Source organism: Pezoporus flaviventris, unplaced genomic scaffold (genome assembly GCF_033815535.1).
Source record: "Pezoporus flaviventris isolate CSIRO_AGI_PZ_B2104156 unplaced genomic scaffold, CSIRO_AGI_Pfla_v1 ptg000002l, whole genome shotgun sequence".
NCBI lineage: Eukaryota > Metazoa > Chordata > Aves > Psittaciformes > Psittacidae > Pezoporus > Pezoporus flaviventris.
In genome coordinates, this window is record NW_026892550.1 from 10,122,418 (window position 1) to 10,149,282 (window position 26,865).

General features: G+C 39.0%; 2 protein-coding genes across 2 annotated transcripts in view; one reads left to right on the plus strand and one right to left on the minus strand.

Annotated features, from left to right (window-relative positions):
- Positions 1–26,865, plus strand: part of EVC2 (EvC ciliary complex subunit 2) — a 437,493-nt gene that overhangs the window by 175,163 nt on the left and 235,465 nt on the right. The gene's annotated exons all lie outside the window — the stretch shown is intronic.
- The window catches only part of STK32B (serine/threonine kinase 32B), a 161,479-nt gene that overhangs the window by 65,100 nt on the left and 69,514 nt on the right, over positions 1–26,865 (minus strand). Inside the window, exon 4 of the mRNA XM_061468967.1 lies at positions 13,493–13,666. Coding sequence (XP_061324951.1) covers positions 13,493–13,666 — 174 coding nt within the window. The remainder of the gene's footprint in view (positions 1–13,492; positions 13,667–26,865) is intronic.

Below are 26,865 nucleotides of genomic sequence, written 5' to 3' on the forward strand. Positions count from 1 at the left end.
CATTTGGAAAGAATTATCTGGTCCACCTAGAAAGCATACACATTGCAATGGTAATGCTTCCTTCCATGATACCATGTGAGAGATTTTGGCTAGGAATAAGGGGGAGAATGTACTCTGCCAGCAATTACACAAGTAGCAGACCCTTTCTAGTAAAAGGCATAGCCCCTCTTCCAGTTTACACAGGCAGAAATCCATGTGTGAAACTAAATGAGAGAAGAAATTGATGACATTTGTCTTCTGCCTAAAGATAAATCAGGAGAGCATTGTTATTGAGAAGCATATTTGGCTTTGCTGTAAAAAGCTAGCATAGAAAATGTGGTGTTCTGCAGTGACTGAAATTCATATAGCTGCTACTTTGTTTTTCACTGCTCCTGTGAATACAGAATAGATCCATTCAGATGTATCAGATATCCCCAAGTTTGCTCAGCTTATCAGGCAAACTCAAAAATAAAATATAAACCAATATATTCAATTTTTCAACTGAAAATATACAAAACGTACAATATACACTTGTGCTTAACTCAGCCACTATTCATGCTGTGTAATTACTGCATCATATTCTTACAATTTGTCTTAAAATTCCTACTAACTTCTATATGTAAAAGTCCATCAGATGCCCATTAAAACAGCAGCCTCCACAATAATATCACATTGTTTAATAATGTCTCCTTCCTCCGTACCATAGTGCAATTAATTACAGCCAACCTGGCTGGCAGTTAAAGTACAGTTCAGCATGGTGAACTTCATGTGCAGGCCAGCAAAGGTGCCAGCAACTTCCAAAGGTTTCAGGTTTTCAGCTAGTGCCTGGACAGTCACCCCTTCATTGCAGCAGTGAATCTTCCCATTAGGGACATTTTCTGCTGATTCAAGTTTCAGCAGTACATATAGCAGGGAGAAGGGCTGTAGACCAGCAAATAGAAATCAGTAATGCTGTCTTGTTCACTCTGATCTGAAACCCCAAATGCTAGCATGAATGTCATACTCTCCATCTCCCTCACCACTGCCATTAACTCCTGTTGTCTCATGGTCATGACATGAGAACCATGGGTATAAATATTTGGGCCTTTATTCCTCAAATTGACCCCCTCAGACTCCATAATACAACCAGAACATATCCCTGAGAGAAGGCTGAATATGTTCCACAGTGAAGTGAGCTTTGATGTTCAGTGTATGCTTCCACTTCTGGGTAGTTTTATTGATTTAGTATATGCAAAATTTAGCTGCAGTAGACTACGATGAGAGGTGCAAAGTCTGTGCTTGAAAAGAAAATTGTATTTGATAAATGATTAAGAAATCTGACCTGCTACCACCTGAATGTCAGTAGCAGCTGGCAGGTCTTGTGAAATCCACCAACAGATGGATTAATTGTATAAAACAGAGGAGCAAATATCTGATTTTATGATGCATTTGCTCCCTCCAAACAATCTTTAATGTTTTAAGCAGAAGTCTCATGACACTTGTCTACCTCCAGCCTCACCTATCCTAGAAAGGAACGTAATAAATTACTTCTAAAAATAAGTAAGTTCTTCTAAAAATAAGTACTTCTTCTTTTAAGAGAAAATATTTACAAAGAAACTCAGAGATCAATAAATGCGTGTATTCCTGCAGGTGGCTGTTTAAGATAGATGAGACTTGGCAGGCTACATCTGACCCAAACCACAACTCATATTCCAATGCACCACCATTTTAAGAAGTCTCCCTATTTTAAAAGCTGTCAATAATATATTGCTTTGAATCAAGCAGCGAGGAATTCCAGTTCCTCTTGATGAACCTGGGTAAGGAATGAAAGACTGGCAATATTACTTGAGTCCACGGACTGTAGTAGCAACGTCCTGTTTAAGATTACTAGGCAAGAATACAGTACAGATGAAGGTGTGTTTAAAGCAGACTCTCTGCAGGGCAACTTCTGCTACAGTACCTACTTGTACTGAAAATATTATCCTTCCTACTTGTTCAACGGAAAATAGAGAAGGGATTCAGGTCTCGGATTAAGATCCTTGGATTATGTTCCACTGTGAATTAGGTGTCTATATTCCCATTCATGGTCAATGGATGTATAAATGACATGATCATTGGACTGCAAAGAACAATTCAGATCGTCTATTTTTGGATGAGCTTTTTAGGTTCCATTGGCTGTGTTGGATAGGTATCCAGTTGCTTAGACTGTCAAAAAAAAAATACAGACTCCTCATTTAGGTTTTGGTGAACTGTGCAAGAAGTTTTTAAAGACATAAGAAACATCTTGCGTGCTGTGCGACATTACAAAAACAACTGAGGATGTTCTCAAGTCGAGTTATTGTAATGTGTTATCACAGAAGCACAGGCAGGTATTTAAGCCTCTTGCAGGAGTCACGCTTCTGGTGCTCATTGTCTTGCTTGACGTCACCTCACACCACGAAGAACGCAAACCTTCATACGTGATTAACTGTGCTGTAGTTAAAATACCTTGCATGCTTAAGGATATTTTTAGTTGCTGCCATCAAATAAAACATCCTGCTTGCCTGCAGCATGAAAGCAGCTAAGGCTTTGTATGGTATTCTGTCCAGGTGAGGTTAAGAGGGGGATATCTGAGGTTAAGAAGGGGGTGTTAAGAGGGTCCCAGGGGCTCCTCTCTTTCCTCCAGACGGTAGCCATCACAAACCCAGCTGTTTGTGGCATCCAGGGAACCTGACACTGCTACACAGAGCTGCTTTTGTACAACTGGTGCCACATTTCATCTCAGGGAGATAAAGTCTTCTCTGATGTAAGGAAACTGGTGACCAAGTATATCTTGGGAGGGAAAAGCAGGCAATGACTGAGCAGCACCATTCTTCCCATTAACTAAAGAGTTAAACTGGTTTGATGCATATGTTCAAAAATCTAGACAACTAAGTCTTAATAATTTAATTTCTCAGCTTTGTATCTCACATGCTATTCTTTTTTGACCCTGTGTCTTCCATAAGCAAATATTAAACAATAATGATAGGATAAAAGACTTTTGACTGGAAATGAACATAATTACCTATAAGCTAATAATTCTTAGTTTCAGCAGTAAAGTACTCTGGGACTCAGGGAAATAAGCTTTAATTAGTATTCAACTCTCTGTACATGTAAGTGAACGTGTTTACATTGGGGTCCATTCACAAAGTGTTTCTGTGGCTCAGTAAGTTTGCAGAAAAGCACTGAAGGAGCACCATCAGGAGAAAGTCTTGCAGCACCTCAAAGAGGCAAGTTGTGAGTCTCTGGAGATTTTAAAGGCAGAACTCCAGGTAACTAATACATTTAATCAGAATAAAAGCTGAGAAATGCAGCATTCTGGCAATAGGTTTTCAACTCAGCAAATCTTGCTGAGTGACAATATTAGTAATTGTTATTGACAATTGACTTGCTTTCAGAATAGACCTCTGACACTTGTTGAGTAGACCTATTGATCCAATATTTTTAGAGGACCATATCTTAATTTCTGTAGCAACTTCAGAGAACAACATAAGAAATCTAAAACTGCATTTCCCCATATTGACCTGTTCTAGGAACACACAGAGGGAGTATTAGAGTATTTTTTCTGCCCATGTATTAATTATCTGAAGAACTCTCAGCAAAGTTTTCCACAGTTGGTGAATAAAGATGTTTGACCCTGACAATGGATAAGAGAGACATACTTAAAATCGACCCCCTATTTCCCCTGTTACCACACAGCCCCCCCTTTTCCACCCCCACCTTCTCTCCCACATTCTCCACTCTCTGCTCATTTCTCATTTTGGCTGTTAGGGTCTGCCCCTCTCCACAGCAGCTTTGCCTTGCCCACACCACACTTTGCACTCCCCGGCCTCTTCTTCAGCCTTCCTTGTGCCCCTCTGCACATCTCCTCCATACTGTGCACAGGGAGATGATGTCCTTTTTTTAATTCATATCTTCAAATCTGTCTATCTTGCCACCAGTTTATTTTTAACTTGCTACGCTACTGGCTCTCCACAGTGTGCTGCTCATCTGGCTGAAATACCAACCATGCTCACTTCAGGTCCAAATTGTGGACTCATGGGCCATGCATTTAGAGCTCAGCGTAAGCCTGTCTGACCAGTTTGTTTTTCTAACACTGGTAAAAAATTGTCACTTTTCTGTGCTGCTATTTTTCTTGTAGTGTTTTTTAACATTCATGGAGTCTTTTGTCATTCCAGTTCCATTGCACATCATTTGACATTGAATGATAACAACTACAGAGAAAGATGAGATTTTAAGCAGTGTTGGCTTTTATTAAAAACTAATGAAGTTTGGGGGCTAAATAAAGCCAGAGAAGAATATGGTTTGAACCTCAAAATGCTTACAATCTGAACTTAACCTGACAGCAAAGACAGCATCTCTTTATAGAAAGAGGGCCCTCAATTTTATTGTAAGAAACTCATATTTATCTTTAAAGTACCTGTGCTCATAATTAAACCCTCAAATCTAAAAAAAAACCCAAAGTGTGAAATGTGTAATAAGATTACCACTGTGACTTATAACATGGTTAGACACAGAATAGTGACTGTGAAAGAAAAAATACTAAGGGAGGCTCCAGCCTTGTATTGTTTTTATCATTAGACTAGAGAGCAACTCCTCTGCATTCAGAATTGCACTGAAGTTTCATGTTTACAACAAGATGAACAGATAAATAGCTGAATAGTGGTAGCCACTGGAGAAAGATTATTATTCATTCTTGTTAGTCTGACTGTCAAGATGATTTTGCTTATCAGTGTAAAGAATGATCAAACTCACCACAATCTAATTTAATAAATGTTGGTTCATTGAAAGTGTGCTGCTTAGCAAGCAATGTTCCCACCATGCAAGTTCCCAGTTTAGCACCATGTTTTAAGGTCTTTCCTTGCTGACAGTATGGAAAAGTTGTGTGCAAAAACAACACAACTGCTTGCCTTGTCTCCTCTGCTGCAGGGAAGTGCAATTATCCTCACTGGGTCAGTAGGAAATTCCCCTGGGGATGAATGGAAACTGTGTGCACACATGCTGGGAGAAGTGGAGGCTTGTCAGTAGAAGTCTGTCACACAGCATCAAAGCTTTGAGCTGTTGTTCTTTCTCTTCTGTAAAACTTATCCAGAGTAGTTGGGACTGAAGTTTACAGAGATATAGATATGTTTGAAAATAACCCCGAGGGAGGAGAAGCCTCTGAGGAGCTGCCAGAAAAAAAGGATGCAGATAATAAATGCAACAGAAATAAGTCCCACTTCAGCAGAACAAGACTCATGGCAACCTGTCTCTTAATTAGAGTCCCTGCCCACCAGATGATTGGTTTTGAAAGATGAAACTCTGTCAGATGACCAGTGTTGTAACTCCTCTTTCTCATCCCTCTGTGTATCTGCTAGGTCAAAAATTGTAGAAAGGAGACCACATCTCATCCAAGGCATGAAGGAAGCTTAAATTGCAATATCCTTTAATGAAATGCCTTCTACCACACTGCAGGAAATCTACTTAATTCCTGAGATATAAAACTCATGCAAGTCATGAAGAAATAATGTAAACACATTCTTTGCCCCTTAAGTCTTTGTTATTTTGTCATATATTAAAACAAAACTTACATTGGAAGGAAATCTCCAAGGGAATGATAAAATACTTTATGTATGTATTGCTCATTCAAGCCGAAAAAAAGTTGCAACCATTAAAGCAGGAACAGGAGAAGAAAGCAATTTTCCATATGCTACTGTTGGTTTATGCTTTGCTCAGCCTGAAGTTTACAGACTTTTTGCATATCTCCTCTCTCCATCTATGTACTTTAATCAAAGGTTTTAAATTTCTTCACTAACGGCAAACACAAAAATGACTCAAGCACACCGCATGCAAATCTGACACTTCAGGGAGAGAATATGTCTGCTTAGAGTCACAATGCTGTGAAATTTCCAAGATGCAAATATATCAGAATACTTTTAATATAAGATTGACACTGAAGCTTTGCAAAAAAGGATCAATATTGTATCAAAGGGGTTAGCTCTTGTTCTCTCCCCTGTTACTTAAGACTTCGTTGCTAATTTGATCTTGCTGGTGAGAGGAGCTTTTGTTCAGCCTCTCCTCCACTTCCAGCTTTGGAGGTCAGCACTACCCTGGCATGGCAGGTAGGGAGGGTGGGTCACAAAACCAGGGTAGACCTGGCAGTGCCATATGAGACAGGCAATAAGTACTGTGGATACTGTTATGCCTCACTAGATGGAGTGCCTGATCATTTTAATTAACTCTACAAAATTATTTAAATGTCATTATAAATACTCTTACTATATTAAGAATTACAATATCAACATACTATTAATATGGTAGTCTTTGCTAGTATATATAAATTGGGAGCAGATGCCTGTACTAAAAACACTTGCATCTGTAAAACAACACAAAGAAATTTGTAATGGACTTCTGTGAAAGGAAGAAAGTGCTGATAACACACCACATTGGCCACAAAGAAACTAGCAATATATTAAAGCAGAAAACTAGCATAAACCAGATCAGATTTGTGGATGGAGACCTGAGATAATCTTGAATATAGAGCTCTGCTTCAGTGCTGTCAGCATCTTCTGTTTCAGTGTCTAAATCTCGGAAAATGATTCATGCTCAAAATTTCAATACTGAGGAGCAGGAGAAGGAAGGAAGGAAAGCATTGAATATTGTTGTCCATCAATAGAGGGTGCAGAATCATGGAGATGAGTGATACGTAATATTTTAATACATATCATGTGCCCTGAATACTACTTGAATAAGACTTCCTAAAAGGTAGGTTAATGTAAAAGTATTATTAGCGAAAAATGGAAAGAGGTGATAAACACTAGGAGGTGATAATCAGTAACACACACAGGTGGCAGCATCTGATTTAGGTAGGGATGCACTTTGCAGGATCCACAAGCAATTCAGGGGAAAGTTATAACCCCAAAACAAATGTAAAGAAGGGCTTTAGGAAAAGCCTCTGGAAGACGGATGAAGATGAAAAAGGCAACAGTGACTGGAAAGTGGGAAATGCAGAGCATGGAATGAGCAACTGGTGTATAATATCTATATGGACCTCATATGTTCCTTTTGATCACACTCCACAGAAAAGTGTGCTGAGCTCAGGCACCAGTAGACATGCTGGCATCTCCAGGATGGTGGCTATTACACACACTGCAGCAGGCTCTATGGAAAGGTAATTCCCTAGCAGCTTTTGTTGCCAATTTTCAGAGAGGTTTGTATCTCCTCACATGACAGAGTCTGAACGTGCCCAGGTCTCAGTTTGTCTAAACTGTCTCCTTTTCCTGTATGCTTAGCCATGAACAGCATGAAGTGCTGATTCCCTCTGTGGAAATGCTTTACCTAGCTTTGAGAGAGCTGTGCTTTCTGGTAGTGAGGAGTTTGGAGCTACAACTAGAAGGAGCAAGTCAGGCACATGTAAGTCCACAATGCCCTTATGATGGTATGGTGATTTTAGAGTTTTGGGGAAAAGATTTTTCATGTTTATTTTGTTGGTTGCAGCTAAATGACAGTGAGATGAGGAAGAACTCAGGAAAATCTTTAAGTGTGTGTAAAAATCACAGTCTGGATACAATTGTTTGCAATTCTTTCCAGCTCTGTTATGGAAGAATTTGTAAGATTTAACTTTTCTTCTAGACATAAAGGAGTGTACAACACGCACCTAGAAGAAAAGTTTAGCTTTACAAATTCAAGCAATAGGAAAACCATCTACAATCACAGAATTTTTTTTTAGTGAAGGACACTTGCTCTCTAGAGCTTATTACAAAGCATAAACAAACATTTAGGAGGGCTTAAGTTAAGCTATCTTTGTCTACTAGAAGAGTTTCCCTTAATGCAAGATAGTTGGCCAAGCTCACCCTACAGTTCAGATCTACCCTCTCCTAACACTGATTGGACACCTAAATTTTGCATGACGTAGGGCTTGTGAGACGAGTTTTCCTTGGCTAAACAAAATATTTTATGTAAAAGTATTCCTACAACTTTGCAATAATGAGAAGAAGGAAGATGAAAGAAAGGGCCAAGGGGCAACTTTGTCTGAAAACTGTAAGGAACCAAGCAATCCCCTGCTGACTGCAAGGAGGATGTCTCAGCAGTGGGGTGCGAAAGGAGTGAGGGTGTGGAGGGTGTCTTCTGGTATTTCTGCTGAGTGATGAAGGGGAAGCACACTACCTACAGTGTTCCCTGTGCCTCTTCCCTAATACAGACAGTTTTACTTCATTAGTAGTCTAGTCTCTGGATACTGAAGTCTCATTGTGCTTCCAAACCAAGTTCATTTATTTGCAGTGTGTCATTTTATGTATCAGGTAACTTCTTGTTTTACTCTTTCTAAACAGTGGCAAAATTAATTTGTTCTTGTAGGCAGAGAACTCCATTCAAAAGTTGAAGGACTTGTTCTCTGCATATCCAGATCTTGTGGTACGTAATTCTTTTTTTAAGGACACAACTGAAAATTGAATATTTTTGTGCTCAGAATTTGTGAATGACATTCTTTTTGTTCAGTTGCTGGTTCATAAGCATTCAGCAGGTTTTCTGTGCTTTGTGGTTTACATGGTGTCTCTTTTGGGGCTGGTTTTGATATGTTTTCTGATTTGCTTCTCTTACATAACTAATTGCTCAGTTCCTTCATTTTGTCCTTGGAAATAATGTGGGCTTGCTCTTGTTTAAAGAACATAATACAATGACATGGATGAGACATGGGAAGACAAATTAAGAAAACTCAACAGACAGGCCTCTTCACCTGTCATGATCTTTGGTAGTGCTTATGAATAGCAGACATACTATGGTTGGTTTTTACTATTTCATCTACTTCTGATTCTACTACATTTTATTCTTCATCTGCACGTGCTTACCAACATGAAAAATAATACTAGCATGAGCTGAAATGCATAAGGAACTGTGTCCTTTTAACATGCCTGGTAAATCTCAGTTTGGCACTATTCTGCCTGTGATACTTGTGAAAAAAGTGCAAATTCTGTATTTCCAAATAATTTCCAAACCTATTTACTGCTTACATACTAAATGGACAGTATAAAAGGAGCATTGTAAATTACATCTTGTTCTTTTGGTATATGGTGCCATGGATGAAACTGGAAAACCCCATTTTAAAGAAGAGTTTAATCATTTAGACATTATGTTATTTCACCGGACTGCTGGACACCTTGAAAAGCTCAAAGGTAATGAACAAACAGGCATCTTCTACACCATAGCCCAGCCTAGCAGTGCTGAACGAGGAGTACATCTTGTCTAGCTGGTAGCAGCAACACACCATTACACTACAGTGGATCAGCAGGGAGAGGACAATGTAATGCTCGATTTGTCACCACCTTCCATTAGCTTTTGCACACTCTGCCCTGCTGCTAAGTATCTGTTCAGAGCTGGAATAGCTCCTGGAGCTACTCTCAATTGGAAGGAATGGAAAACAGCACTGATCACAGTAGCCACACAGTGCAGACCCACCAAGCCAGACCAATTCCACTCGTATTGTGCTTCAACCAAAAATTTATATGTTTATATGTATGCGTACACATATAGGTTAAAAAACCCCTACTGAAATAAAAATGCCCCAGGCATGCAGATCCACGAGCTAGTCCGGTACCCTAAAATTGTGCTGGAAGGTTACTGCAATTCCCTTTCCAGACATCTGCCACATCCAGTCTTCTTTCTGAGCAGATGAAAACCGGCAGAGTCAAGCAACAATGAAAAGTCATAAGGGCAATGCAGTTAACAACACTTGCCCTCTTAGAAAATGTGATTTTATCATCACAAGCGTGTTAGTTGGGCAGCAGCAGCAGCAGCAGCAGCAGCACTGCCAGGCCAGTGCTACACCAAGCCAAGGCTCTAGCTGCTAGAGCATCCTGGGAGAGATAACACCAGAGCTACTGCTGGAAGAACAAGCTGAATGAAAATAGGTACCCTACTTGGTGGAAAAGCAGGTGGTTTCATTGAAATGTATGAAGAGCAACATTTGAGAAAGGAGGAGGTTGAGTTACTCATGGCTGAAATAAGTTTATTCAGCCTTTGATGGGAAAACTTTTGTCCAACACATTATTCATTGGTATTATACAAGCAGAACTGGAAAGAATGTGTTTAGTCATACTGTCTTAAAACAGCAGAAAGCCAGATTTAATCCAACATTTGAGGATGAATGAGACCATATGAGTTGTCAGAAGCCTTTCTATGTGTACTGGATCTGAAGGTTTACACTAAACACTGTTCATCCAGCTTTCAAATAATTATTTTTCATTTAATAAATCTGAACAAAAATATTTCTACAGCAAGGCTGTGAGGAAATAAGGATTTGTGATGTAGCCATTACCTGTGATCAACAATTTAGGGATATCTCACTATTAAATTAGATGTTGTGTAAGTTAAGTGAAGAATTTGCCCAGAATAATTTTCAAATCATGGCTTTAAAGTTCTAGCTTTTATTTTTAAAGTTTTTATAACTCTGTCTGAAGAGTTATGTAAATGCTAACATCTGCAATACAGTTGCAAGCAAGACACACAGTGCAGCATTCATTTTTGTGCCATAATAAATAAATCCACTATTGCAGGATTGTGCTTGACAAATAAGGGTGTGATTTTTATATACATGGGTGTGATTAATAAAAATGACAGGTTTCATAAGCACACCAGAACAGTAGTGGGTTTTACTCTATTTATTGTTAAACTTGTCCCTACAGAAACAATACTTCTATTGCTGAAATTATTGCCGCATTCCAAGTACACAATGCTAAACCACATCAGCAAATACAGATGCATTGCAAAGCATCTTCCAGTGGAACTGGCATGGCACTAATTTGAACACTTCTACATCCACGCGTAGATGCCCGATAATTCCTGTCCTTTTCATTATCACTTCCTTTTACAGCAAAATCCTGGAGCTGCAGGTTCATCTTGAAAAAAACATTCTGCATGTCACCAGATGCAATAGTAATGGAAACCTGAACACATTTCATACACATCTGTAAATATTGAGGAGGAGTTAAGTTCCTGACTCACACAACATATATTCATCTCTTTATAATACTGCAATCTGAAAATACACCTACCCAGTCTGATGAATCATTCAAGTATTCTTTCTTTGTAGCCCAGACAAAATTTAGTAAGGGGCTCTCTCAATGATTCTGTGACTCACTAACCCTATTTTCCCCTTTTGCTTCTGATGCATTCATTTACAAATGAAAGATCTAATAAAGTTTTGAAGGTCAGTGTGTGAATGCTGACTGGAAGCACGTGGTCACATTGATATTGCTGAGGTCTCCTACCATGAAATATAAGCACTAATGAGTTCTACTGGTTTCCTTTCTAATCGAGATGGTGTGTTTGCAGTGATTAAGTAATGGCTACATATCTCCTCAATGTTCATCTCTGCTGGCTCAGCTTCTAAGCCAATTTAAATCAGCATTGCCATGCTACAGAGATTTATGGCAGCTGAAGACCCATCCCACAGAGTGCTGCTCCAGGTGGTGGGGAGGCAGAAGGCAGAATGTGCTGGGGCTCTCCTGGCTAAATAATGTGTTCACTGGCATCTGGATCATTTGGGATTTTATGGTAATTGATGGAAATACAAGAGTCAAAATACTCCTCTTGCCACAGTTTTGGGTGATATGGGCAGAAAGAGATGAAGTGGGAAAGCAAGGCTCTGATTTCACATCTGCCAGCCTCAAAATAAACATAATTTCTATAACACAGCAGAGTCCTGAACAAGATCCTTTTCATCCTAAAAATTAATCCTAGCTAAACAGTCCGTGAGGTCTGCCAGAGGCAAAGAAATAGGTATTTTGCCACATTTGGTTTTGTAAAAGCTTTTGGTGTAGAGTGAAAGCAAAAACCAAATCCCAGAACTTGCCCTCAAGTGAAGCTAAGAACCACCTCCAGAACCCCTGCCTTGGTGCAAACCAAGAAGTGTTGAAGCCAGGGCTATCACTTTATACTACAACCAGCTCAAAAGAGACAATTAAGTAAAATTAAGTGCTTACTAGTCATGATTAAGTAATACAGAAGAGAACAAAGTGTTTTGCCCAATTTCACAGTTGGGCCATGGCAATGCAGACACTGTCACAAAAAACTATAAGCAACCACAATGACTTCATTCCAGTCCTTCACTCTCTCGAGACATCTGCCACCTTTCACAGGCTTCTTTTGTGAAACATTTGTAAGTAACAGGCTTATAGCAAAATACAAGTTTTGATTACGAACTGAGTTGTCTAATGAATGTTTTGACAGCCTATTTGCATTAAATGTCTCCTCATTAAAATGAGGGTGAGAAAAATGCTCATCAATTTGCTTTTCACCGAGAACATTCCTTAAGGCACAGAAACAAAGGTCAGATGAAATGCTGAGCTTCACTTTTAAAATATTCACTGACAAAGGAAAACGCATGTAAAATACATGGAAATATACTAAAATAATAACAGTGCACTAAAGATATAAGAATTCAGAAATTGCTTGCAATGTTTGTGTGAGTTTTAATTGCAAGCAAAACTACTATTGCAATATTTGCTGGATTTTGTCTTGCACAGCTTTCGGTAATGCAGAGCACCCGTCTACCACTGCACTTGAAACCAGAGAGATTTCATATGGACCCTCCACCTCCTTAAAATCAGATCATACTTTATTTTTGTTCCTAATTGCAAAATTGTGAGGCAGCTCTGGTAGTTGGATGGAATGAAAACGATCACTTAATGTATTTGAAGGAACTTGTTTATACTGGACCCTGGAAGATCTATGGCACAGCTTAGCTTAGTTTGGTCTCTGAAACTCACGTCCAGCTTTGGCAACACAAAAATCTGTCTATTTTTGTATTCTGACAACTGTAAATCAGGAAGGAATATCCTGAATTTAGCCTGAAATGAGTGAAACAGAGGCTGATACCCATAATTTTATAGTTTCACAGATGCTGTGTTAACACAAAAAGAGAATTTACCCTGCTGCTTCAGTCAAATGTCAGATTGTTTAAGGAAAACAGACCCTGATGCTTGACACCTTTTTGAAATGTGTATTATGATCGTCAGCTGTAACATAGTAAAAATAACAGATTGTTGTTCTAATTTATTTCTACTATTTCTTATTTCATCATCTCTCTTACTCCTTCTGACCTTCATGCAGATTCTGCAAGTAAACAAGTTTCTCCTTATTCTCAGTCCTTGGTTTTGTGACTGTTCCCTGATGTTGTGTGAAATTGTTGTACTGGATTACATTTTTGTGTTCAGGAAAAATGGGGCACTGGAATACTGACAATTAATTAAAAGCAGCTAGGATGTTGTTTTGGGTTGTATTTACTGTTTAAAGACCATAGTAAAAAACATGCATCATAGTATGAGATCAGAACAAGAAAAGGGTAGTATAAGAGGGATACGGGGCTACCGAATATCCGAGGACAGAAAGAAAACACTCTTCAGAGCCAAATTCCACTCTTGGATAACAATGAAAACTTTTCAGACGTGTTGAACAAACAGAACTGTGTAATCACGTATGTGATAAAATTCCTCTGCTCTGCCAAAAGAAAGCAGCCTGCCCCCAAATGAAATTCACTCACCTGTGAATGATGTGGTATCTCTGCAAATAATCCAACGAAAGTGCCAGCTCACAAATGTACAGCTTAATAGTTCCTTCATTAAAGTGGACGTTCTGCTGCAAATGGTAACGCAGATCACCTCCAAGCAAGAGGTCAACCACCATGAACATGTCTTCTTCATCTTGAAAGGAATACCTGTAAGAAAGAGATACAGCTGAGATCTCAGGCTGGTGACACAGCCACAGCCGTGCCTTAGGGTAGCTCTCAGGAAGTAGATCTGTTCATAGTAAGTCCATGATTTGCTCAAAAGGCATACACTGATTTTTCAGTGCTGTGGTCCAATCCTGCAACTGGACTCTGCATGTTCAAGGCAAGAAGAGCTTGAACTGCTGTTATACTACTATCTTATTTTAACCATAGATTAATACCTGAATGTTTAAAACTAGTGTTTAAAGTACCTTTCACGTTTTTGCACTTTTAAATAACCATATACTTATACAGTTGACAAAATAGCTTACTAAATAACAACAATAAAATGGAAGGCCTTGAAAACACACTTGGTATTCACACATGTACAACGGCGCCTCAGTGCCTATGGAAAGCATCCTGGAAGGATGGAGAGCTGCTGTCCCAGGGGTAATTTCCAGATTCAATAAATATACACAATGTTCTATTAGCTGAGTGTTTTCTACAGCTTGCAGTGTAGCTCTAAATTCAGTAAGAAATAAAACTATAATTTTACTGCCTAAAAATACATATTTAACCATGCCAAGTGCAAGGTCCTACACCTGAGTTGGAGCAATCCCAAGCACAGCTACAGGTTGGGCAGAGAAGAGATTCAGAGCCCTGTGGAGAAGGACTTGGGGGTGTTGGTTGGTGAGAAAATGAACATGAGCCGCCTTCAATGTGCGCTCACAGCCCAGAAAGCCAACCGTATCCTGGGCTGCATCAAAAGGAGCGTGACCAGCAGGTCAAAGGAGGTGATCCTGACCCTCTACTCTGCTCTTGTGAGACCTCGCCTGCAGTATTGTGTGCAGTTCTGGTGTCCTCAACATAAAAAGGACATGGAACTGTTGGAACAAGTCCAGAGAAGGGCCATGAGGATGACCAGGGGACTGGAGCACCTCCTGTATGAAGACAGGCTGAGGAAGTTGGGGCTGTTCAGCCTGGAGAAGAGAAGGCTGCGTGGAGACCTCATAGCAGCCCTCCAGTATCTAAAAGGGGCCTATAGGGATGCTGGGGAGGGACTCTTCATTAGACACTGTAGTGACAGGACAAGGGGTAACGGGTTCAAACTTAAACAGGGGAAGTTTAGATTGGATATAAGGAGGAAATTCTTTCCTGTTAGGGTGGTGAGGCACTGGAATGGGTTGCCCAGGGAGGTTGTGAATGCTCCATCCTTGGCAGTGTTCAAGACCAGGTTGGACGAGGCCTTGGGTGATATGATTTAGTGTGAGGTGTCCCTGCCCACAGCAGGGGGGTTGGAACTAGATGATCTTAAGGTCCTTTCCAACCCTAACGATTCTATGATTCTATGATTTTTTCTGTCTGCAACTTCCATCTTATAATATGACAGGGTCCTCATGGTTACTGACTGAATTCTTCTGGAACTTTTCCCAGAATTGCCTGTTGAATACTCTGAAGACCAAATTCTGATCTGATTTAAATCCTGTAAATCCAAAGGTATAGCCAGCCAACATACAGTGTATATACAGTTCTTGGGCAAGCAGGAATTTCCATGTTTTTCTACTTATCTTGGCTTAAACAGGAGAAGTTTAGATTGGCTATAAGGAAGAAGTCCTTTACTGTAAGGGTGGTGAGGCACTGGAATGGGTTGCCCAGGGAAGCTGTGCATGGTCCATCTCTGTCGGTGTTCAAGGCCAGGTTGGATGCAGTCTTGGGTGATCTGATTTAGTGTGAGGTGCCCCTGCCCATGGCAGGGAGTTTGGAAGTAGATGATCTTAAGGTCCTTTCCAACCCTAACTATTCTGTGATTCTGTTGCCGTTGCTCTGTTTATTTCTGAGCTGAGTAAACTGACAAACTCTCTGGTTTTCATTTCTGAATGCAACTGTCTAAGGTACAGTGGTTTAGAGTTCCCAAATGGGGAATGGGGAATGGGGAACACCTTATTTCTAATATGAAGTCACTCTTCTCTTAAAAATTGTTTTAGAATTCATTTTAATGTAAAGTTATATTAGCTTATGCCAGCTGTAGATATGAACTGCTGAGAGGTGATCCACAATGAAAATGCCTCTTTATCACCTTTCTCCCACGAGGTGCGTAATATATGCTTGCTACAGATGTGATTCAGCTCTCCTGAACTCTAAAATACATGCTAAGGAAATGAAAAGGAGTGAGCTTCCAGGAAATTTGTGCTCACCCTCTCCCCAGAGGCAGAAAAGTCTATATTATATTATTTTAATTGATAGTTATGTACAGTTTCACTTTCATCCCCAGGCTTGCACTTTCTGAAATGAGGCACTGCTTAGGAGCTGTCACAGATGGTTCGCTTTGGATTTAAATGCTTGCTATTCTTTCCGAGCACCACACTGAGAAGCGAGTCTCTGGGTATTTTGCTTTTCTGGTGAATTTCTCTATTCCTGTCACATGCCAGGAGGTGAAGGCTATTTTATTTGCATTAAGCTTACTTCTCAATAAGTCAAATCTCTGAAACAAAATAGTAAAGTAGGTGGCATATCGTGTCTGCTCACATCCAGAGACTCAGAATTCCATAAAAGACACATGCTAAAATCCCAGAAGACTTCAATTATATCCAAATTACACTGAATGTTCACATTACTGAGCCTAGAGCAATTGTAAATGGAAAGCTTAAATATGTAGTTATGTTTAATTTTTTCTTTTTTTGACCCTGCTCTTCTTTTAAACAAACTGGTTGTAGCATTGAGCAGATGTAATGAACGGTGTTCTTTTTTTCCTTCGGTTACTGCTTGAGTAAAGTGTAGATTTTGTCAGGTCCCTTTATGTATATATATATGTACATATAAAACCAAAATGAGAATTACAGATTAAAAACTCTACTTAAATGTATAAGTGAAATATTGTATCTAGCCTGGGACTAAAGAGCTCTCCTGGTGTCTAAAATCATAGGATTACGTGCCAGAGGAAATGGTTCTGCTGCTACTCTGGTCTTGAGAAGGAGAATATCCTGAGTAATTTTTTCAGTTATTCAGCCACTATGAGGCAGAGGGTGAAGGCAGGGTAAAGAGTGACTGCTGTGAATGTCCTTGTAAATTGAGTGACTATTCCCTTTTGTGGGAAAATAATAAGTGTGTTTTGAAGGGTTTTCATGAGTGTTTTTCAAAGGATACCCATGAATGTTTAGTCTGGATAAAAGAGCCATCAAAACAATACAGAAATAAATGTGAAATCTTGTTCTTATCCAGTTTGCAATGTTTACACTCATCAGCCTTCCTTCACTGGACACTTTTAAGATTTTGTGGGACAGGGTGCTGGGCCAGCTTGTCAAGACCATACTTTTGCCAAGGAAAGTTGTACCAAATGGTCCTTGAGGTCCCTTCCAACCTGAAATTCTGTGATTCTATGATCTGTCATGTCCTGTGAATGGAGCACAGGCCAGTTTTATTTAGGTGTTAAAACTAGAATGATGCACAGAGACACATCTCCTGTATACCCTCTCCGATGTTCTCTTTCACCCGGAGATAGATTTTTCTTTCATTTGTACTGATGTATATCTGTGGTAACTCTGCTGATCCTGTCAGAAGTGTTGTGTGTGCTGGTGTAGTTAAGATACAAGCTATAGCTACCCAGTTTTAAAGAACAAATACTGTGAATAGATATGTTCAGTATATCAACAGACTTTTTCATCTGTTATAAATTATATTGTACCTGATACATCATTATGCTAACTGTATGCTATGTGCCATAGATAATGATGTCTTCCTTGCACAGTCAATCCACTTGGATCAGACTTGCACGGATGACATTTCTCCTACTGTTTATATCAGAACATCAGATTACAGTGTGATTAAGGTGCTACAAGACCATTCGAAGAGATATTCTGGAGAGTAAATTTGTTCACCCCAGTAAAATTATGGGTCTACAAACTAGAGGAGAGCTTGGACATAGCAAACAGCAGAATGTCTCTGGAGCTGATGACCATTCTAAGCTACTGGATGAAAAGCAGGAGTTGCTCGAGGTCCTGCTGTGCAGCTGGGTACCAAACAGTGCTACTTCTTACCTGCATTAAGGACCCACTGGACTTGGTCTACCAGCTCCTGACCACTTCGGTTTGTCATAGTCACAAGCAGTCTAGTCCTCCATTTCTCTCTCTTACACAAATCCAATATTCTTTCTTTACACAAGAAATTAAGTATCCTCTTTTAGCTTCTTGCTTCTTCAATATTTCAAGAAATAAGTGGGTTTGATTTATTGGTCTAAGAATTAAAATTGGCCATGGGAAAAATGAATCTGAAAATATTGCTGCAGGCTGGGGAGGGGCTGGTGGCAAATCAGCCCAGTGGAAATTAGTTTTTTGAATAAGCAATGTAATTTTACTTTTGTAAGCTTCTTATCTGCTCAAAGGCAAATTAGATACAAAAAAGCCAATTGATTGGTTTTTGAGGTGAAATCAGAAGTCGTTTTGGATTTTTACATTAACCACATAACTGAGAAATAGTGAATTGTGACTGATATTGAATATTAATACGTTACTAACTTACTGTAAAGACAACTTTTTAATCCTCCTTGAAATTAAAGGGTAAATGTCTTGGATTAATTATTCTTTTTGTTTCTTTTGTTTGTTTGTTTTTTAAGTAGTGTCATGAACCAGTCACAGGAAAACTTCCAATTACACTGCTAGACTCTGCTTTCTCTCTCTTGAAGAAAAGCTTTAATGCATTAGAATCAGATTTCTTCAAATTAAGATAAAATAATAATGCCCCTAGCAACAGTGAATTGGATTTTTTATTATCTCTAGACTGGAAGATAAACTACCATTGAACAAAATCCTACATGGGAACAAATTTAGAAAAAGCAGTTTCTGAATAAATTGTATCTGTTTCCATATTTATATCTGTATATTTGTTTTAATAATATTTATATTTTGTGTTTATATCATATTTGTATTTATTATTTCTATCTCTGTCTCTTCACAGAAGAAGTTATGATGAATTATGAAGATCACTTTTTCCCTTTGCATTCCTTCATCTTAGTTACCTAGTGGAATTTTTTGTTGAAATCCTTACAGATGAGGCACCAGTATCCAGAGTTCTTGTGCATATGTATTACCTGGGAAAAGGACATCATGATGGATATTTATATGCAACTTTAAGTGTATATATGCACTAAAAAAAAAAAAATCATTAAGCCCAAACCAAACTTCATAAATTTGAGGTAATTAGTTAAAGCAAGATGTGCACAGTTCAGACATTGAGCTAACAAGTACCTATGCTCTGAACCGAATATGATAAATGATTACATCTTGGTAGTTCCTAATTACAGATTTAAAGAAGGATCTCTTTCCAGTTTTCCCCTGGTAGCATTAAAGGGAAGAGGTAATTATTTTAGTGACATGAAGCCCCTAGTGACAGTAGATATTCCTGGTGTAGATACAGATGTCCCAGAACAGCACAGAAAGCTGTAACAGTGCCTTGGTTCCTAACTTCACAGTCAAAACAAGGAACATTAAGGGCTTGTGTCTTGGTGCCTTGTGGGCTCTCTCTGGGAGACCTTCTCAACTGCTGTTTCAGAGCTGCTCAGCTTTGGCCTGGATTAGCAAAGACTTGAGGAACCTTTCAAACACAGTCTGGCTTCCTCAACCTGAGCTAGCACCTCTGCATAATGCTGTGTGAATGTACCAACTTCCCTGGGAAATTCAGTTCCGCTTACAGTGCTTCACTGGTGCTGCAGTCTTCAGTATTCAGTTGGGTTTGAATTACACAGGTTACTACTAATCCTGTTCGTCAATGACAATTTCCTTTCTGTAGGAAAGGTGGTTCAAAAGCAGACTTTAAACTTCACAAAGGTGTCCAAATGGCAGAGCCCTTACCACATATGAGGCTTTCAAGGCTTGAAGCTTTTGTGTTTCCATGGGTCGCCAGATCTCCTGGAATCATTGTCTTACAACAAAATTTCTCGAAGCAGTAGACTGCCAATGCTACAGCAATCTCCCAGGAAGCTATGCCAGTAAGGTGGATCCTAAAGGCTGGGGAGCTTTTTTTGCAAGGTACAGCAAAGATGAAAATTGGGACTTAAGGAAGAAACTTTTGAATGAAGACCTGCTTTCTGCTGAAAATCCAGAGTGAAGCACTATGTTACCGCAGCTGATTCTGCTTGTCTTTCACCTAAAAGAAACAACTTTTTTACCAGCAATTTCTTATTCTGTTTTTACATTATGTATTGTTCTACATGAGTCCTACTTGAAGGAGTCATCTTGCTACGTTGCTAAACAGGGGAAATCAAATGCTGCAGCTGTTTTTGCATAATAAAAATGCCCAGTGAATGTCATGAACATACTGAGACAAGACTGATTTCTGCAGAGCTCTTAAGGCTTGCACAAAATAAGAATGCATCAAAACTGCCTCTGAATAGAGAAAAATGGAAAATGCTATTAGAGCCTCTCTAGGAAACACGAGCTGAAATGGCCAGGGCAGCACACTCACAAGACTAGATAAGGCACAGCAAATGCAGCTGCAGGTGAGGCAGGGTGAAGTGGGGATGGGGCTGCCTGGATGCACTACAATCTCACCGTTCCAATGCAAGCACTACTCTGGGAGCTTTCCCGGTTCTGCTTCTCCTTAAAGCTTTTTAGGACAGAGAAAATTCTTCTTCAGGTGAAGTACCCGACGACTGGAAAAAAGGGAAATATAAGTCCCATTCTCAATAGGGGAAAATGGAAGACCCAGGGAACTACAGACCAGTCAGTTTCACCTCTGTGCCTGGCAGGATCATGGAGCAGATTCTCCTGGGAGGCATGTTAAGGCACATGAAAAACAACGAGGTGCTTGGTGACAGCCAGCATGGCTTCACTAAGGGGAAATCCTGCCTGACCAATTTGGTGGCCTTCTATGATGGGGCTACAGAATTGATGATTAGGGGAAAAGCAGTTGACATGGTCTACCTGGACTTGTGTAAAGCATTCAACACTGTCCCGCATGACATCCTAGTCTCTAAACTAGAGAGACATAAATTTGACAGATGGACCACTGTCCTGGGTTCAGCAGATATCAGTGGTTTATAAGTGGATAAAGAACTGGCTAGATGGCCTCATGCAGGAATTGTGGTCAACAGCTCAATGTCCAAATGGAGACCAGTAATGAGTGGTATCTCTCAGGGGCTAGTGTTGAGACCAGACCTGGTCAACATCTAGGGTGGTGAGGCGTTGGAACAGGTTGTCCAAAGAAGTGGTAAATGCTCCATCCCTGGAGGTGTTCAAGGCCAGGTTAGACAGAGCCTTGGTTGACATGGTGTAGTGTGAGGCATCCCTGCCCATGGCAAGGGGTTGGAACTAGATGATCTTAAGGTTCTTTCTAACTGAAAGGATTTTGTGGTTTTATGATTCTATGGTTCTGTATTATCCGCATGACACATAATATAAAAAAATCACTAGGCAGCTAAGTGCAGATAATATAAAAGCATTTAGTAAGACTAATGTTCCAAATAACTAGGGTCCCATATCTAACCAGCTTATAGTTTGTACAAGCTGAGTTTATACATGAAGTGGGTTCTATTTTGTTGGAATAGAAAATCAGCATTTTATCTTTCCTTCATAAAAGTAAAGCATACTGCAAATGTATAGCACATCACCTCATTACATTTATTTGCTTGAAAGAAGAAAACAACTGAACAACAAAAAATTAGTTGGTAGTCTGTATGTAACTTCTGACAAGCAGTATGCATTAGGTAGCAGAGGAATATAAGCAGGTTTTGCCTGAATATATAGTAAAAATCAATTGCAAAATTAGTAAAAAGTCAATGCTTTAGTCTCTAAATATAAGGAATTTTGTACTTAGAAATCCTAAGATTTAAAAGCTAAGGAAATTAACATTTATATGCTATAGACTATATCATATAGAAATGTTTGCTAAAGAAAAATCAAACCTGCATGACATTGAAATATAGCATAGCATACAGTACTTAAAATTCAAAGATATTACTGATGAATTTATGAGGTTATAGGCAAGTTGCACCATTGTCATGTAAGGTCATGCATTATCCTGCAATTAAGAAGATTTTACCACAGTGTCTTTATGCAAGTAGAGGGCATAATTACTGATTATGGTACCACTATTCCTTGATATGCTTGCCCTGTTTTTTTTTTTAATTAGTCCAATTTGCATAATTATGTTATAGAATAACCCTCACGCAGAAGCAGCAGTAGGTTCACCCAAGACTTTCTGTATTAAAAAAAAATAACATATCACTTAAAAGCTTGAATAATTTGACATTTGCCAAAGATCTCTATACTGAACATCTAGGTAGAAAAAAAAAATATAGGTCAAAAACACCCTGGTATAGGTATGATGGAATATAATAGAGGTATAGTATAGGCTGTTATAGGTTATAGTATAGTATAAGTGCCAAAAAATGCAAATTTGTTCATTCATACATCAAATTGTTGCACATATTCCTGGACTGAAAATGTATGCTGAAAACTCTTGTACCTGCTTTGACTGGGAATATCAAATACTTATCTTTTAATTACATATTTCATAAAATTAGATGTTCAAGCTAAATAAAGTCAAGTTTGTGTATTCTGTCAGCCAAGTACAAGCATCGAGAGACAAACCCCCAAGATTTATGAACCTTGTAAATACAAGTATGCAGATACTATGAAGGAATGCTGGAAATGTTCCTTCCTAATGTCCTTTTTGCTTAGATTTCTATAGATTTCTTTTGTCCTTTTGGAAAATGGATAAACATTGGTTATTGGAATTTTCAATATGTGCATGTAAAATATATAATAGAAAACTATTGCTGCAAAGAAATGGAAATACATTTATTTCCAAACTCAGAAAGACAAGAGTCATTTCTCCAAATGATGTTAAGAACAAAAGATAATGACTTCCTTAATTTCTTTATAAATATAAAAAAATGTCTTTCAAGAATATAAGAAAATATTTGAGAACAGGAAAACTCTTCTACAGAGAATTAAATTGTTTATGTTTTTTTGAAATACCTTCTCAAATGCTATTTAGCTCTGATATAACCACATGGGACAGCTAAACAAAACTACTAAATAAAAACCAGCCTGAAATGAAGTTGAAAGATTCCAAGAATTTGTCTCAACGAAGGCAGCAAGAGACTTGTTGCAGACATATTAACATAGCATGTTTTCATATAACCACCACCAGTTAATATCAGCTCCCAGCCAGCTAAGGCTTGTTGATTAGAGACAGTCCATCCACACATGGGGGAAAAAGCCTTCAGGACATTGAGGAAATAGGGCCACAAACCTTTTCTGATGTGAGAAACAGCTGCTCACCATTTCCATGTGCACTGCCACAACATTTGGCCCAGCTCATCTTAAACTATGCAACCATGCAACAGGTAAGCAGCTAACAAAGGTAATGAACTGAACATATAAAAGCAAAATGCAATCCAAATAACTACTGTTTGTTTTTTTACTATGAAATTTGCTTTCACCTAATGAAATAAAACCTCATTAATGTATTTTTACATGCATAAACTACAGATTATCAATCAATGCTGTTTTGAACTGTTCAGATTCTTTGTGAGTCCTGATCATTTGAGATGGTTTACCTTCAAGCAGCTTCTCTTTTACTCCTTCCCCGGCTCTAACCAAATGATGTTTTATTCTAGTTAAAGGAAACTTCTTTAGTTCTGCCTTTGCTTTTGCACATGATAGCAGAGGATAAGGTCGTATGACATGTGGTTAATAACCAATATTTTGCTTCTCCTTTATCATGGTGTCCCTGGTATGGTAGAGATTAAATGGAGGTAGTCAGCTACTATATTAGAAAGAGTTATTATTTAGACTGTTTTCTGTTCCTCTAGACTGGGAATGAAGAACAAACTTAGAGGCAGGCTTTGCACGTAGCACACAGTCATGTGACATCTTTTACACTGTGATTAATATTAATTGAATATTAAGACAAATGTGTAGGATAATTTTGGATGGAGGGGCTCTCTGGAGGCCAACAAGCCCAACCTCCTGCTCAAAGCAGGGCTAATTTTAAACTTCAGTCAAGTTGCTCAGGGCCTTGGTCAGGACAGTTTTGAAAATCTCCAAGCCAATTCCACATCACTCCAAGAAGTAAATCCCAACCACACACTGAGTTTTGAAGAGACTTTTTGCTTATATTCATGTGGGATTTCTCTTGCTGCACCATATCGCCTTTGTCACTCATCCTTTCAGTGTACATCTCTCTTTAAAAGAGTTTTTCTCCATCTGTAGATACTGACATTTTTAGGTCATCACCACCACGCCCTTGGGTATTGCAAGACTGCACTTAGTTCACTTCCTAAGCTCAGCAGCTTCACGCCCCAGCTCTGTTCTCTAGCTCAGGAGCAATGATAGTTTTCCAAAGCTTATTGACAAGGATTGGATGAACTTATTGCAAAAAAGACCAATTGCAAAAAAAGACCAACTTTTGAGGCCATGAGTGACATTAATTGAAACCTTCACAAATATTTGCTTGAGGACTAGAAAATATCAGACAAATAGGGTGAAATTTTGTTGCACTGTGAATGGTTAAATGTAAAAAAACTACCACGCAGCAGCACTACAAGCAATTACTATGACTGTGGCAACATTTTTACTTCCATATAGTAAGTAATCTTTTTTTTTCCAATCATTCTAAAAGTGCTTTCTGATAATTTGTTTTGTCAGGAGAAAATTAATTATTTTTCTGGCTCATTTGCTCGCATACTTGTAAACTTAAGGGTACAGTCTCATGATAAAGTTGGTGTTTTCTCAAATACTATTAAACCAATGATAAAGGAAGAATTGCAAAAAAATGCAAAATAGGCCCATGTCTCAGTCTGTTTGTTTAGGATTTTAGCAGACTTGGATGCAATATTGTCAAAGCTCATTTTAATTTTGCTACTATCATGAAAAACATGGCAGTTTTTACCAACTTCACTTGGATTTACTCTCTGAGTCCAAAGTCAGCATCATCCTTCATTAGTTATTTTCCATTTGTTTTATCTCCCATACATATTTTGTTGAAGGGCTTAACAAAAAGTCTCCACTGCCTCCCATTCTATGTATAGCCTTCTTTACAGTAGGTACATAACAATTACATGAGAGCTCTATTCCGGTTGAGTGAGTAAGAGTATATATAGAAGGCAGTTGGTATTTGCTGGTGTTCTCCTCTGAAAGCAGTCTCTGAAATCCATTCAGCTGTGTTGGAGATGTGCTGCGACTTGGTAAATGTTTGCCAAGTTCTTTATTATCATTTTATCTTAGTATCAATGCCAATTTATGTCGTTTCATATGCACATGGCGCTACAGCAGTAGCAATTATTTGTGTATTACCAACTAATCTCTCTTGTCCCCTGCTTGTCTCAAACACATCTAATTAAAGCAAGCAACAGACAGCATATGTGATGAACTCCGGGAAATTACTCACACAAACAAAAGCCCGCTACCAATACAGGAAATAGCTCACCAAGCAAAATAGGCTCTTTGGAAAGAGGTTAGGGACGACTTAAATGAACTGGACTTATATAAATCTGCGGGTCCTGATGTACTGTACCCATGAAAGCTGAGGGAGCTGGCTGATTTCACGTCAAGGCCACTGCCACTTCTGTGGAAGACCATGGAGGTTGGGAGAGGTGGCTAAACACTGGAGAAAAGCAAATGCCACTCCTATCCTCAAGAAGGGCAAGAAGGAAGATTGGGGGATCCACAGGATGGTCAGCCTCACCTGGATCCCTAGGAATGATGAAGCAACTAATCCTGGAAATCATTTCCAAACACATACAGGACAAAAATGTAAACGGGAGAAGCCATAACAGATTTGCAAAGGGAAATCTCCCGAAGTTCAACAAGGTGACATGGTCACCTGAGGGGAATAATGCAGAACATGCTGGGACTGACACTCGAAAGCAGCTTTTCAGAAAAGGATCTTGTGTTCCTGATGAGCACCAAGTTGACCAAAAGCCAGGAATGTGCTCCGTGCAGCAACAAAGTAGGTCAACGGCATCCTAAGCTGCATTAGGAGGAGTGTTGCCAGTAGGTGGAGGGAGGTGATCCTTCCCCTCTTCTCAGCACTGGTGAACCCACATCTGAAGCACCAAATCCAGTTCTGGGCTTGCCAGTACAAACATCCAGTACAGGGCCGAAAAGATGATTAAAGAAATGAAACATTTTTCATACGAGAACAGACTGGGAGAGCTGGTACTGTTCAGCCTGGAAAAGAGAAGGCTCAGGAGAGATCTCATCAGTGTGTATAAATACCTGATGGGCAGAAATGAAGGAGGGGGAGACAGACTTTTCTTAATGGTACCCAGTGACTGGATAAGAGGCAATGGGCACAAATTAACATACATGAATTCCATCTAAACACAAAGAAATGCTTCTTCCCTGTGAGAGTTAAACACTGGAACAGGTTGCCTAGAGAGGCTGTGGAATCTTCATTTGGGAAAATACTAAAATCACAACTGGACAATCTACCTTAGGTGGCTGCTTGAGCTGTGGGTTCAAGATAAACTTAGATAAACTCCAGAGGTCACCTGAAGACTAAACAATTCTGTGTTTAGTTTTTCAGCAGGTAACTGGCTGGCTCTCTAAACTGAGTCTACATACAATAAAAAGAGTGTTGAAGAACAGAGTTTGAGCAGATGTTTGTCTCATGGAGAATTTCCTCTGTTTACTTTCCCTCTTTCTCACAATCTCATTATTTGAGGATCACATTTATATGATATAAATGTGAGCCCCATTTATATAATATATAAATGAAATACTTCATTTAGTGGAAGATTAAAAAAAATAGATACTCATATTTTGTAGTATTTAACAGTAAGATTTTGCTGGGGCAACAGCAGCTGTTGGAAAAAGGCTATTACAGGTGTGGTCTCATACTTTGATGGAACCCAAAGTTCAGCAGCCAAGCCTGCTATAAGATTACAACAAACGATTTCCAAACCCTCTCTATTTTTAACTTCAAACACCGTTCTGTTTTAGAGACAATTTTATAAATCTTGTGTCAGGTTTATGAACCAAAGAAACATCAAAGTTGGAGCATTCACCATTAAGCTTCAGTCATAACAAAATTTAACCTTCAGCACATGAAAAACTTCACTGAATGAAAAACAAATGAACACATTTTGGAGTTAAGAATAGGCATAGATCTTTGCTGTACAGAACATTAGACGCTGCAGTGATCATGTACGTGTGTGTATGAGGCACTCTGCATGGGTTAAGAGGCTTAAAACAGTGCTCTTCTAT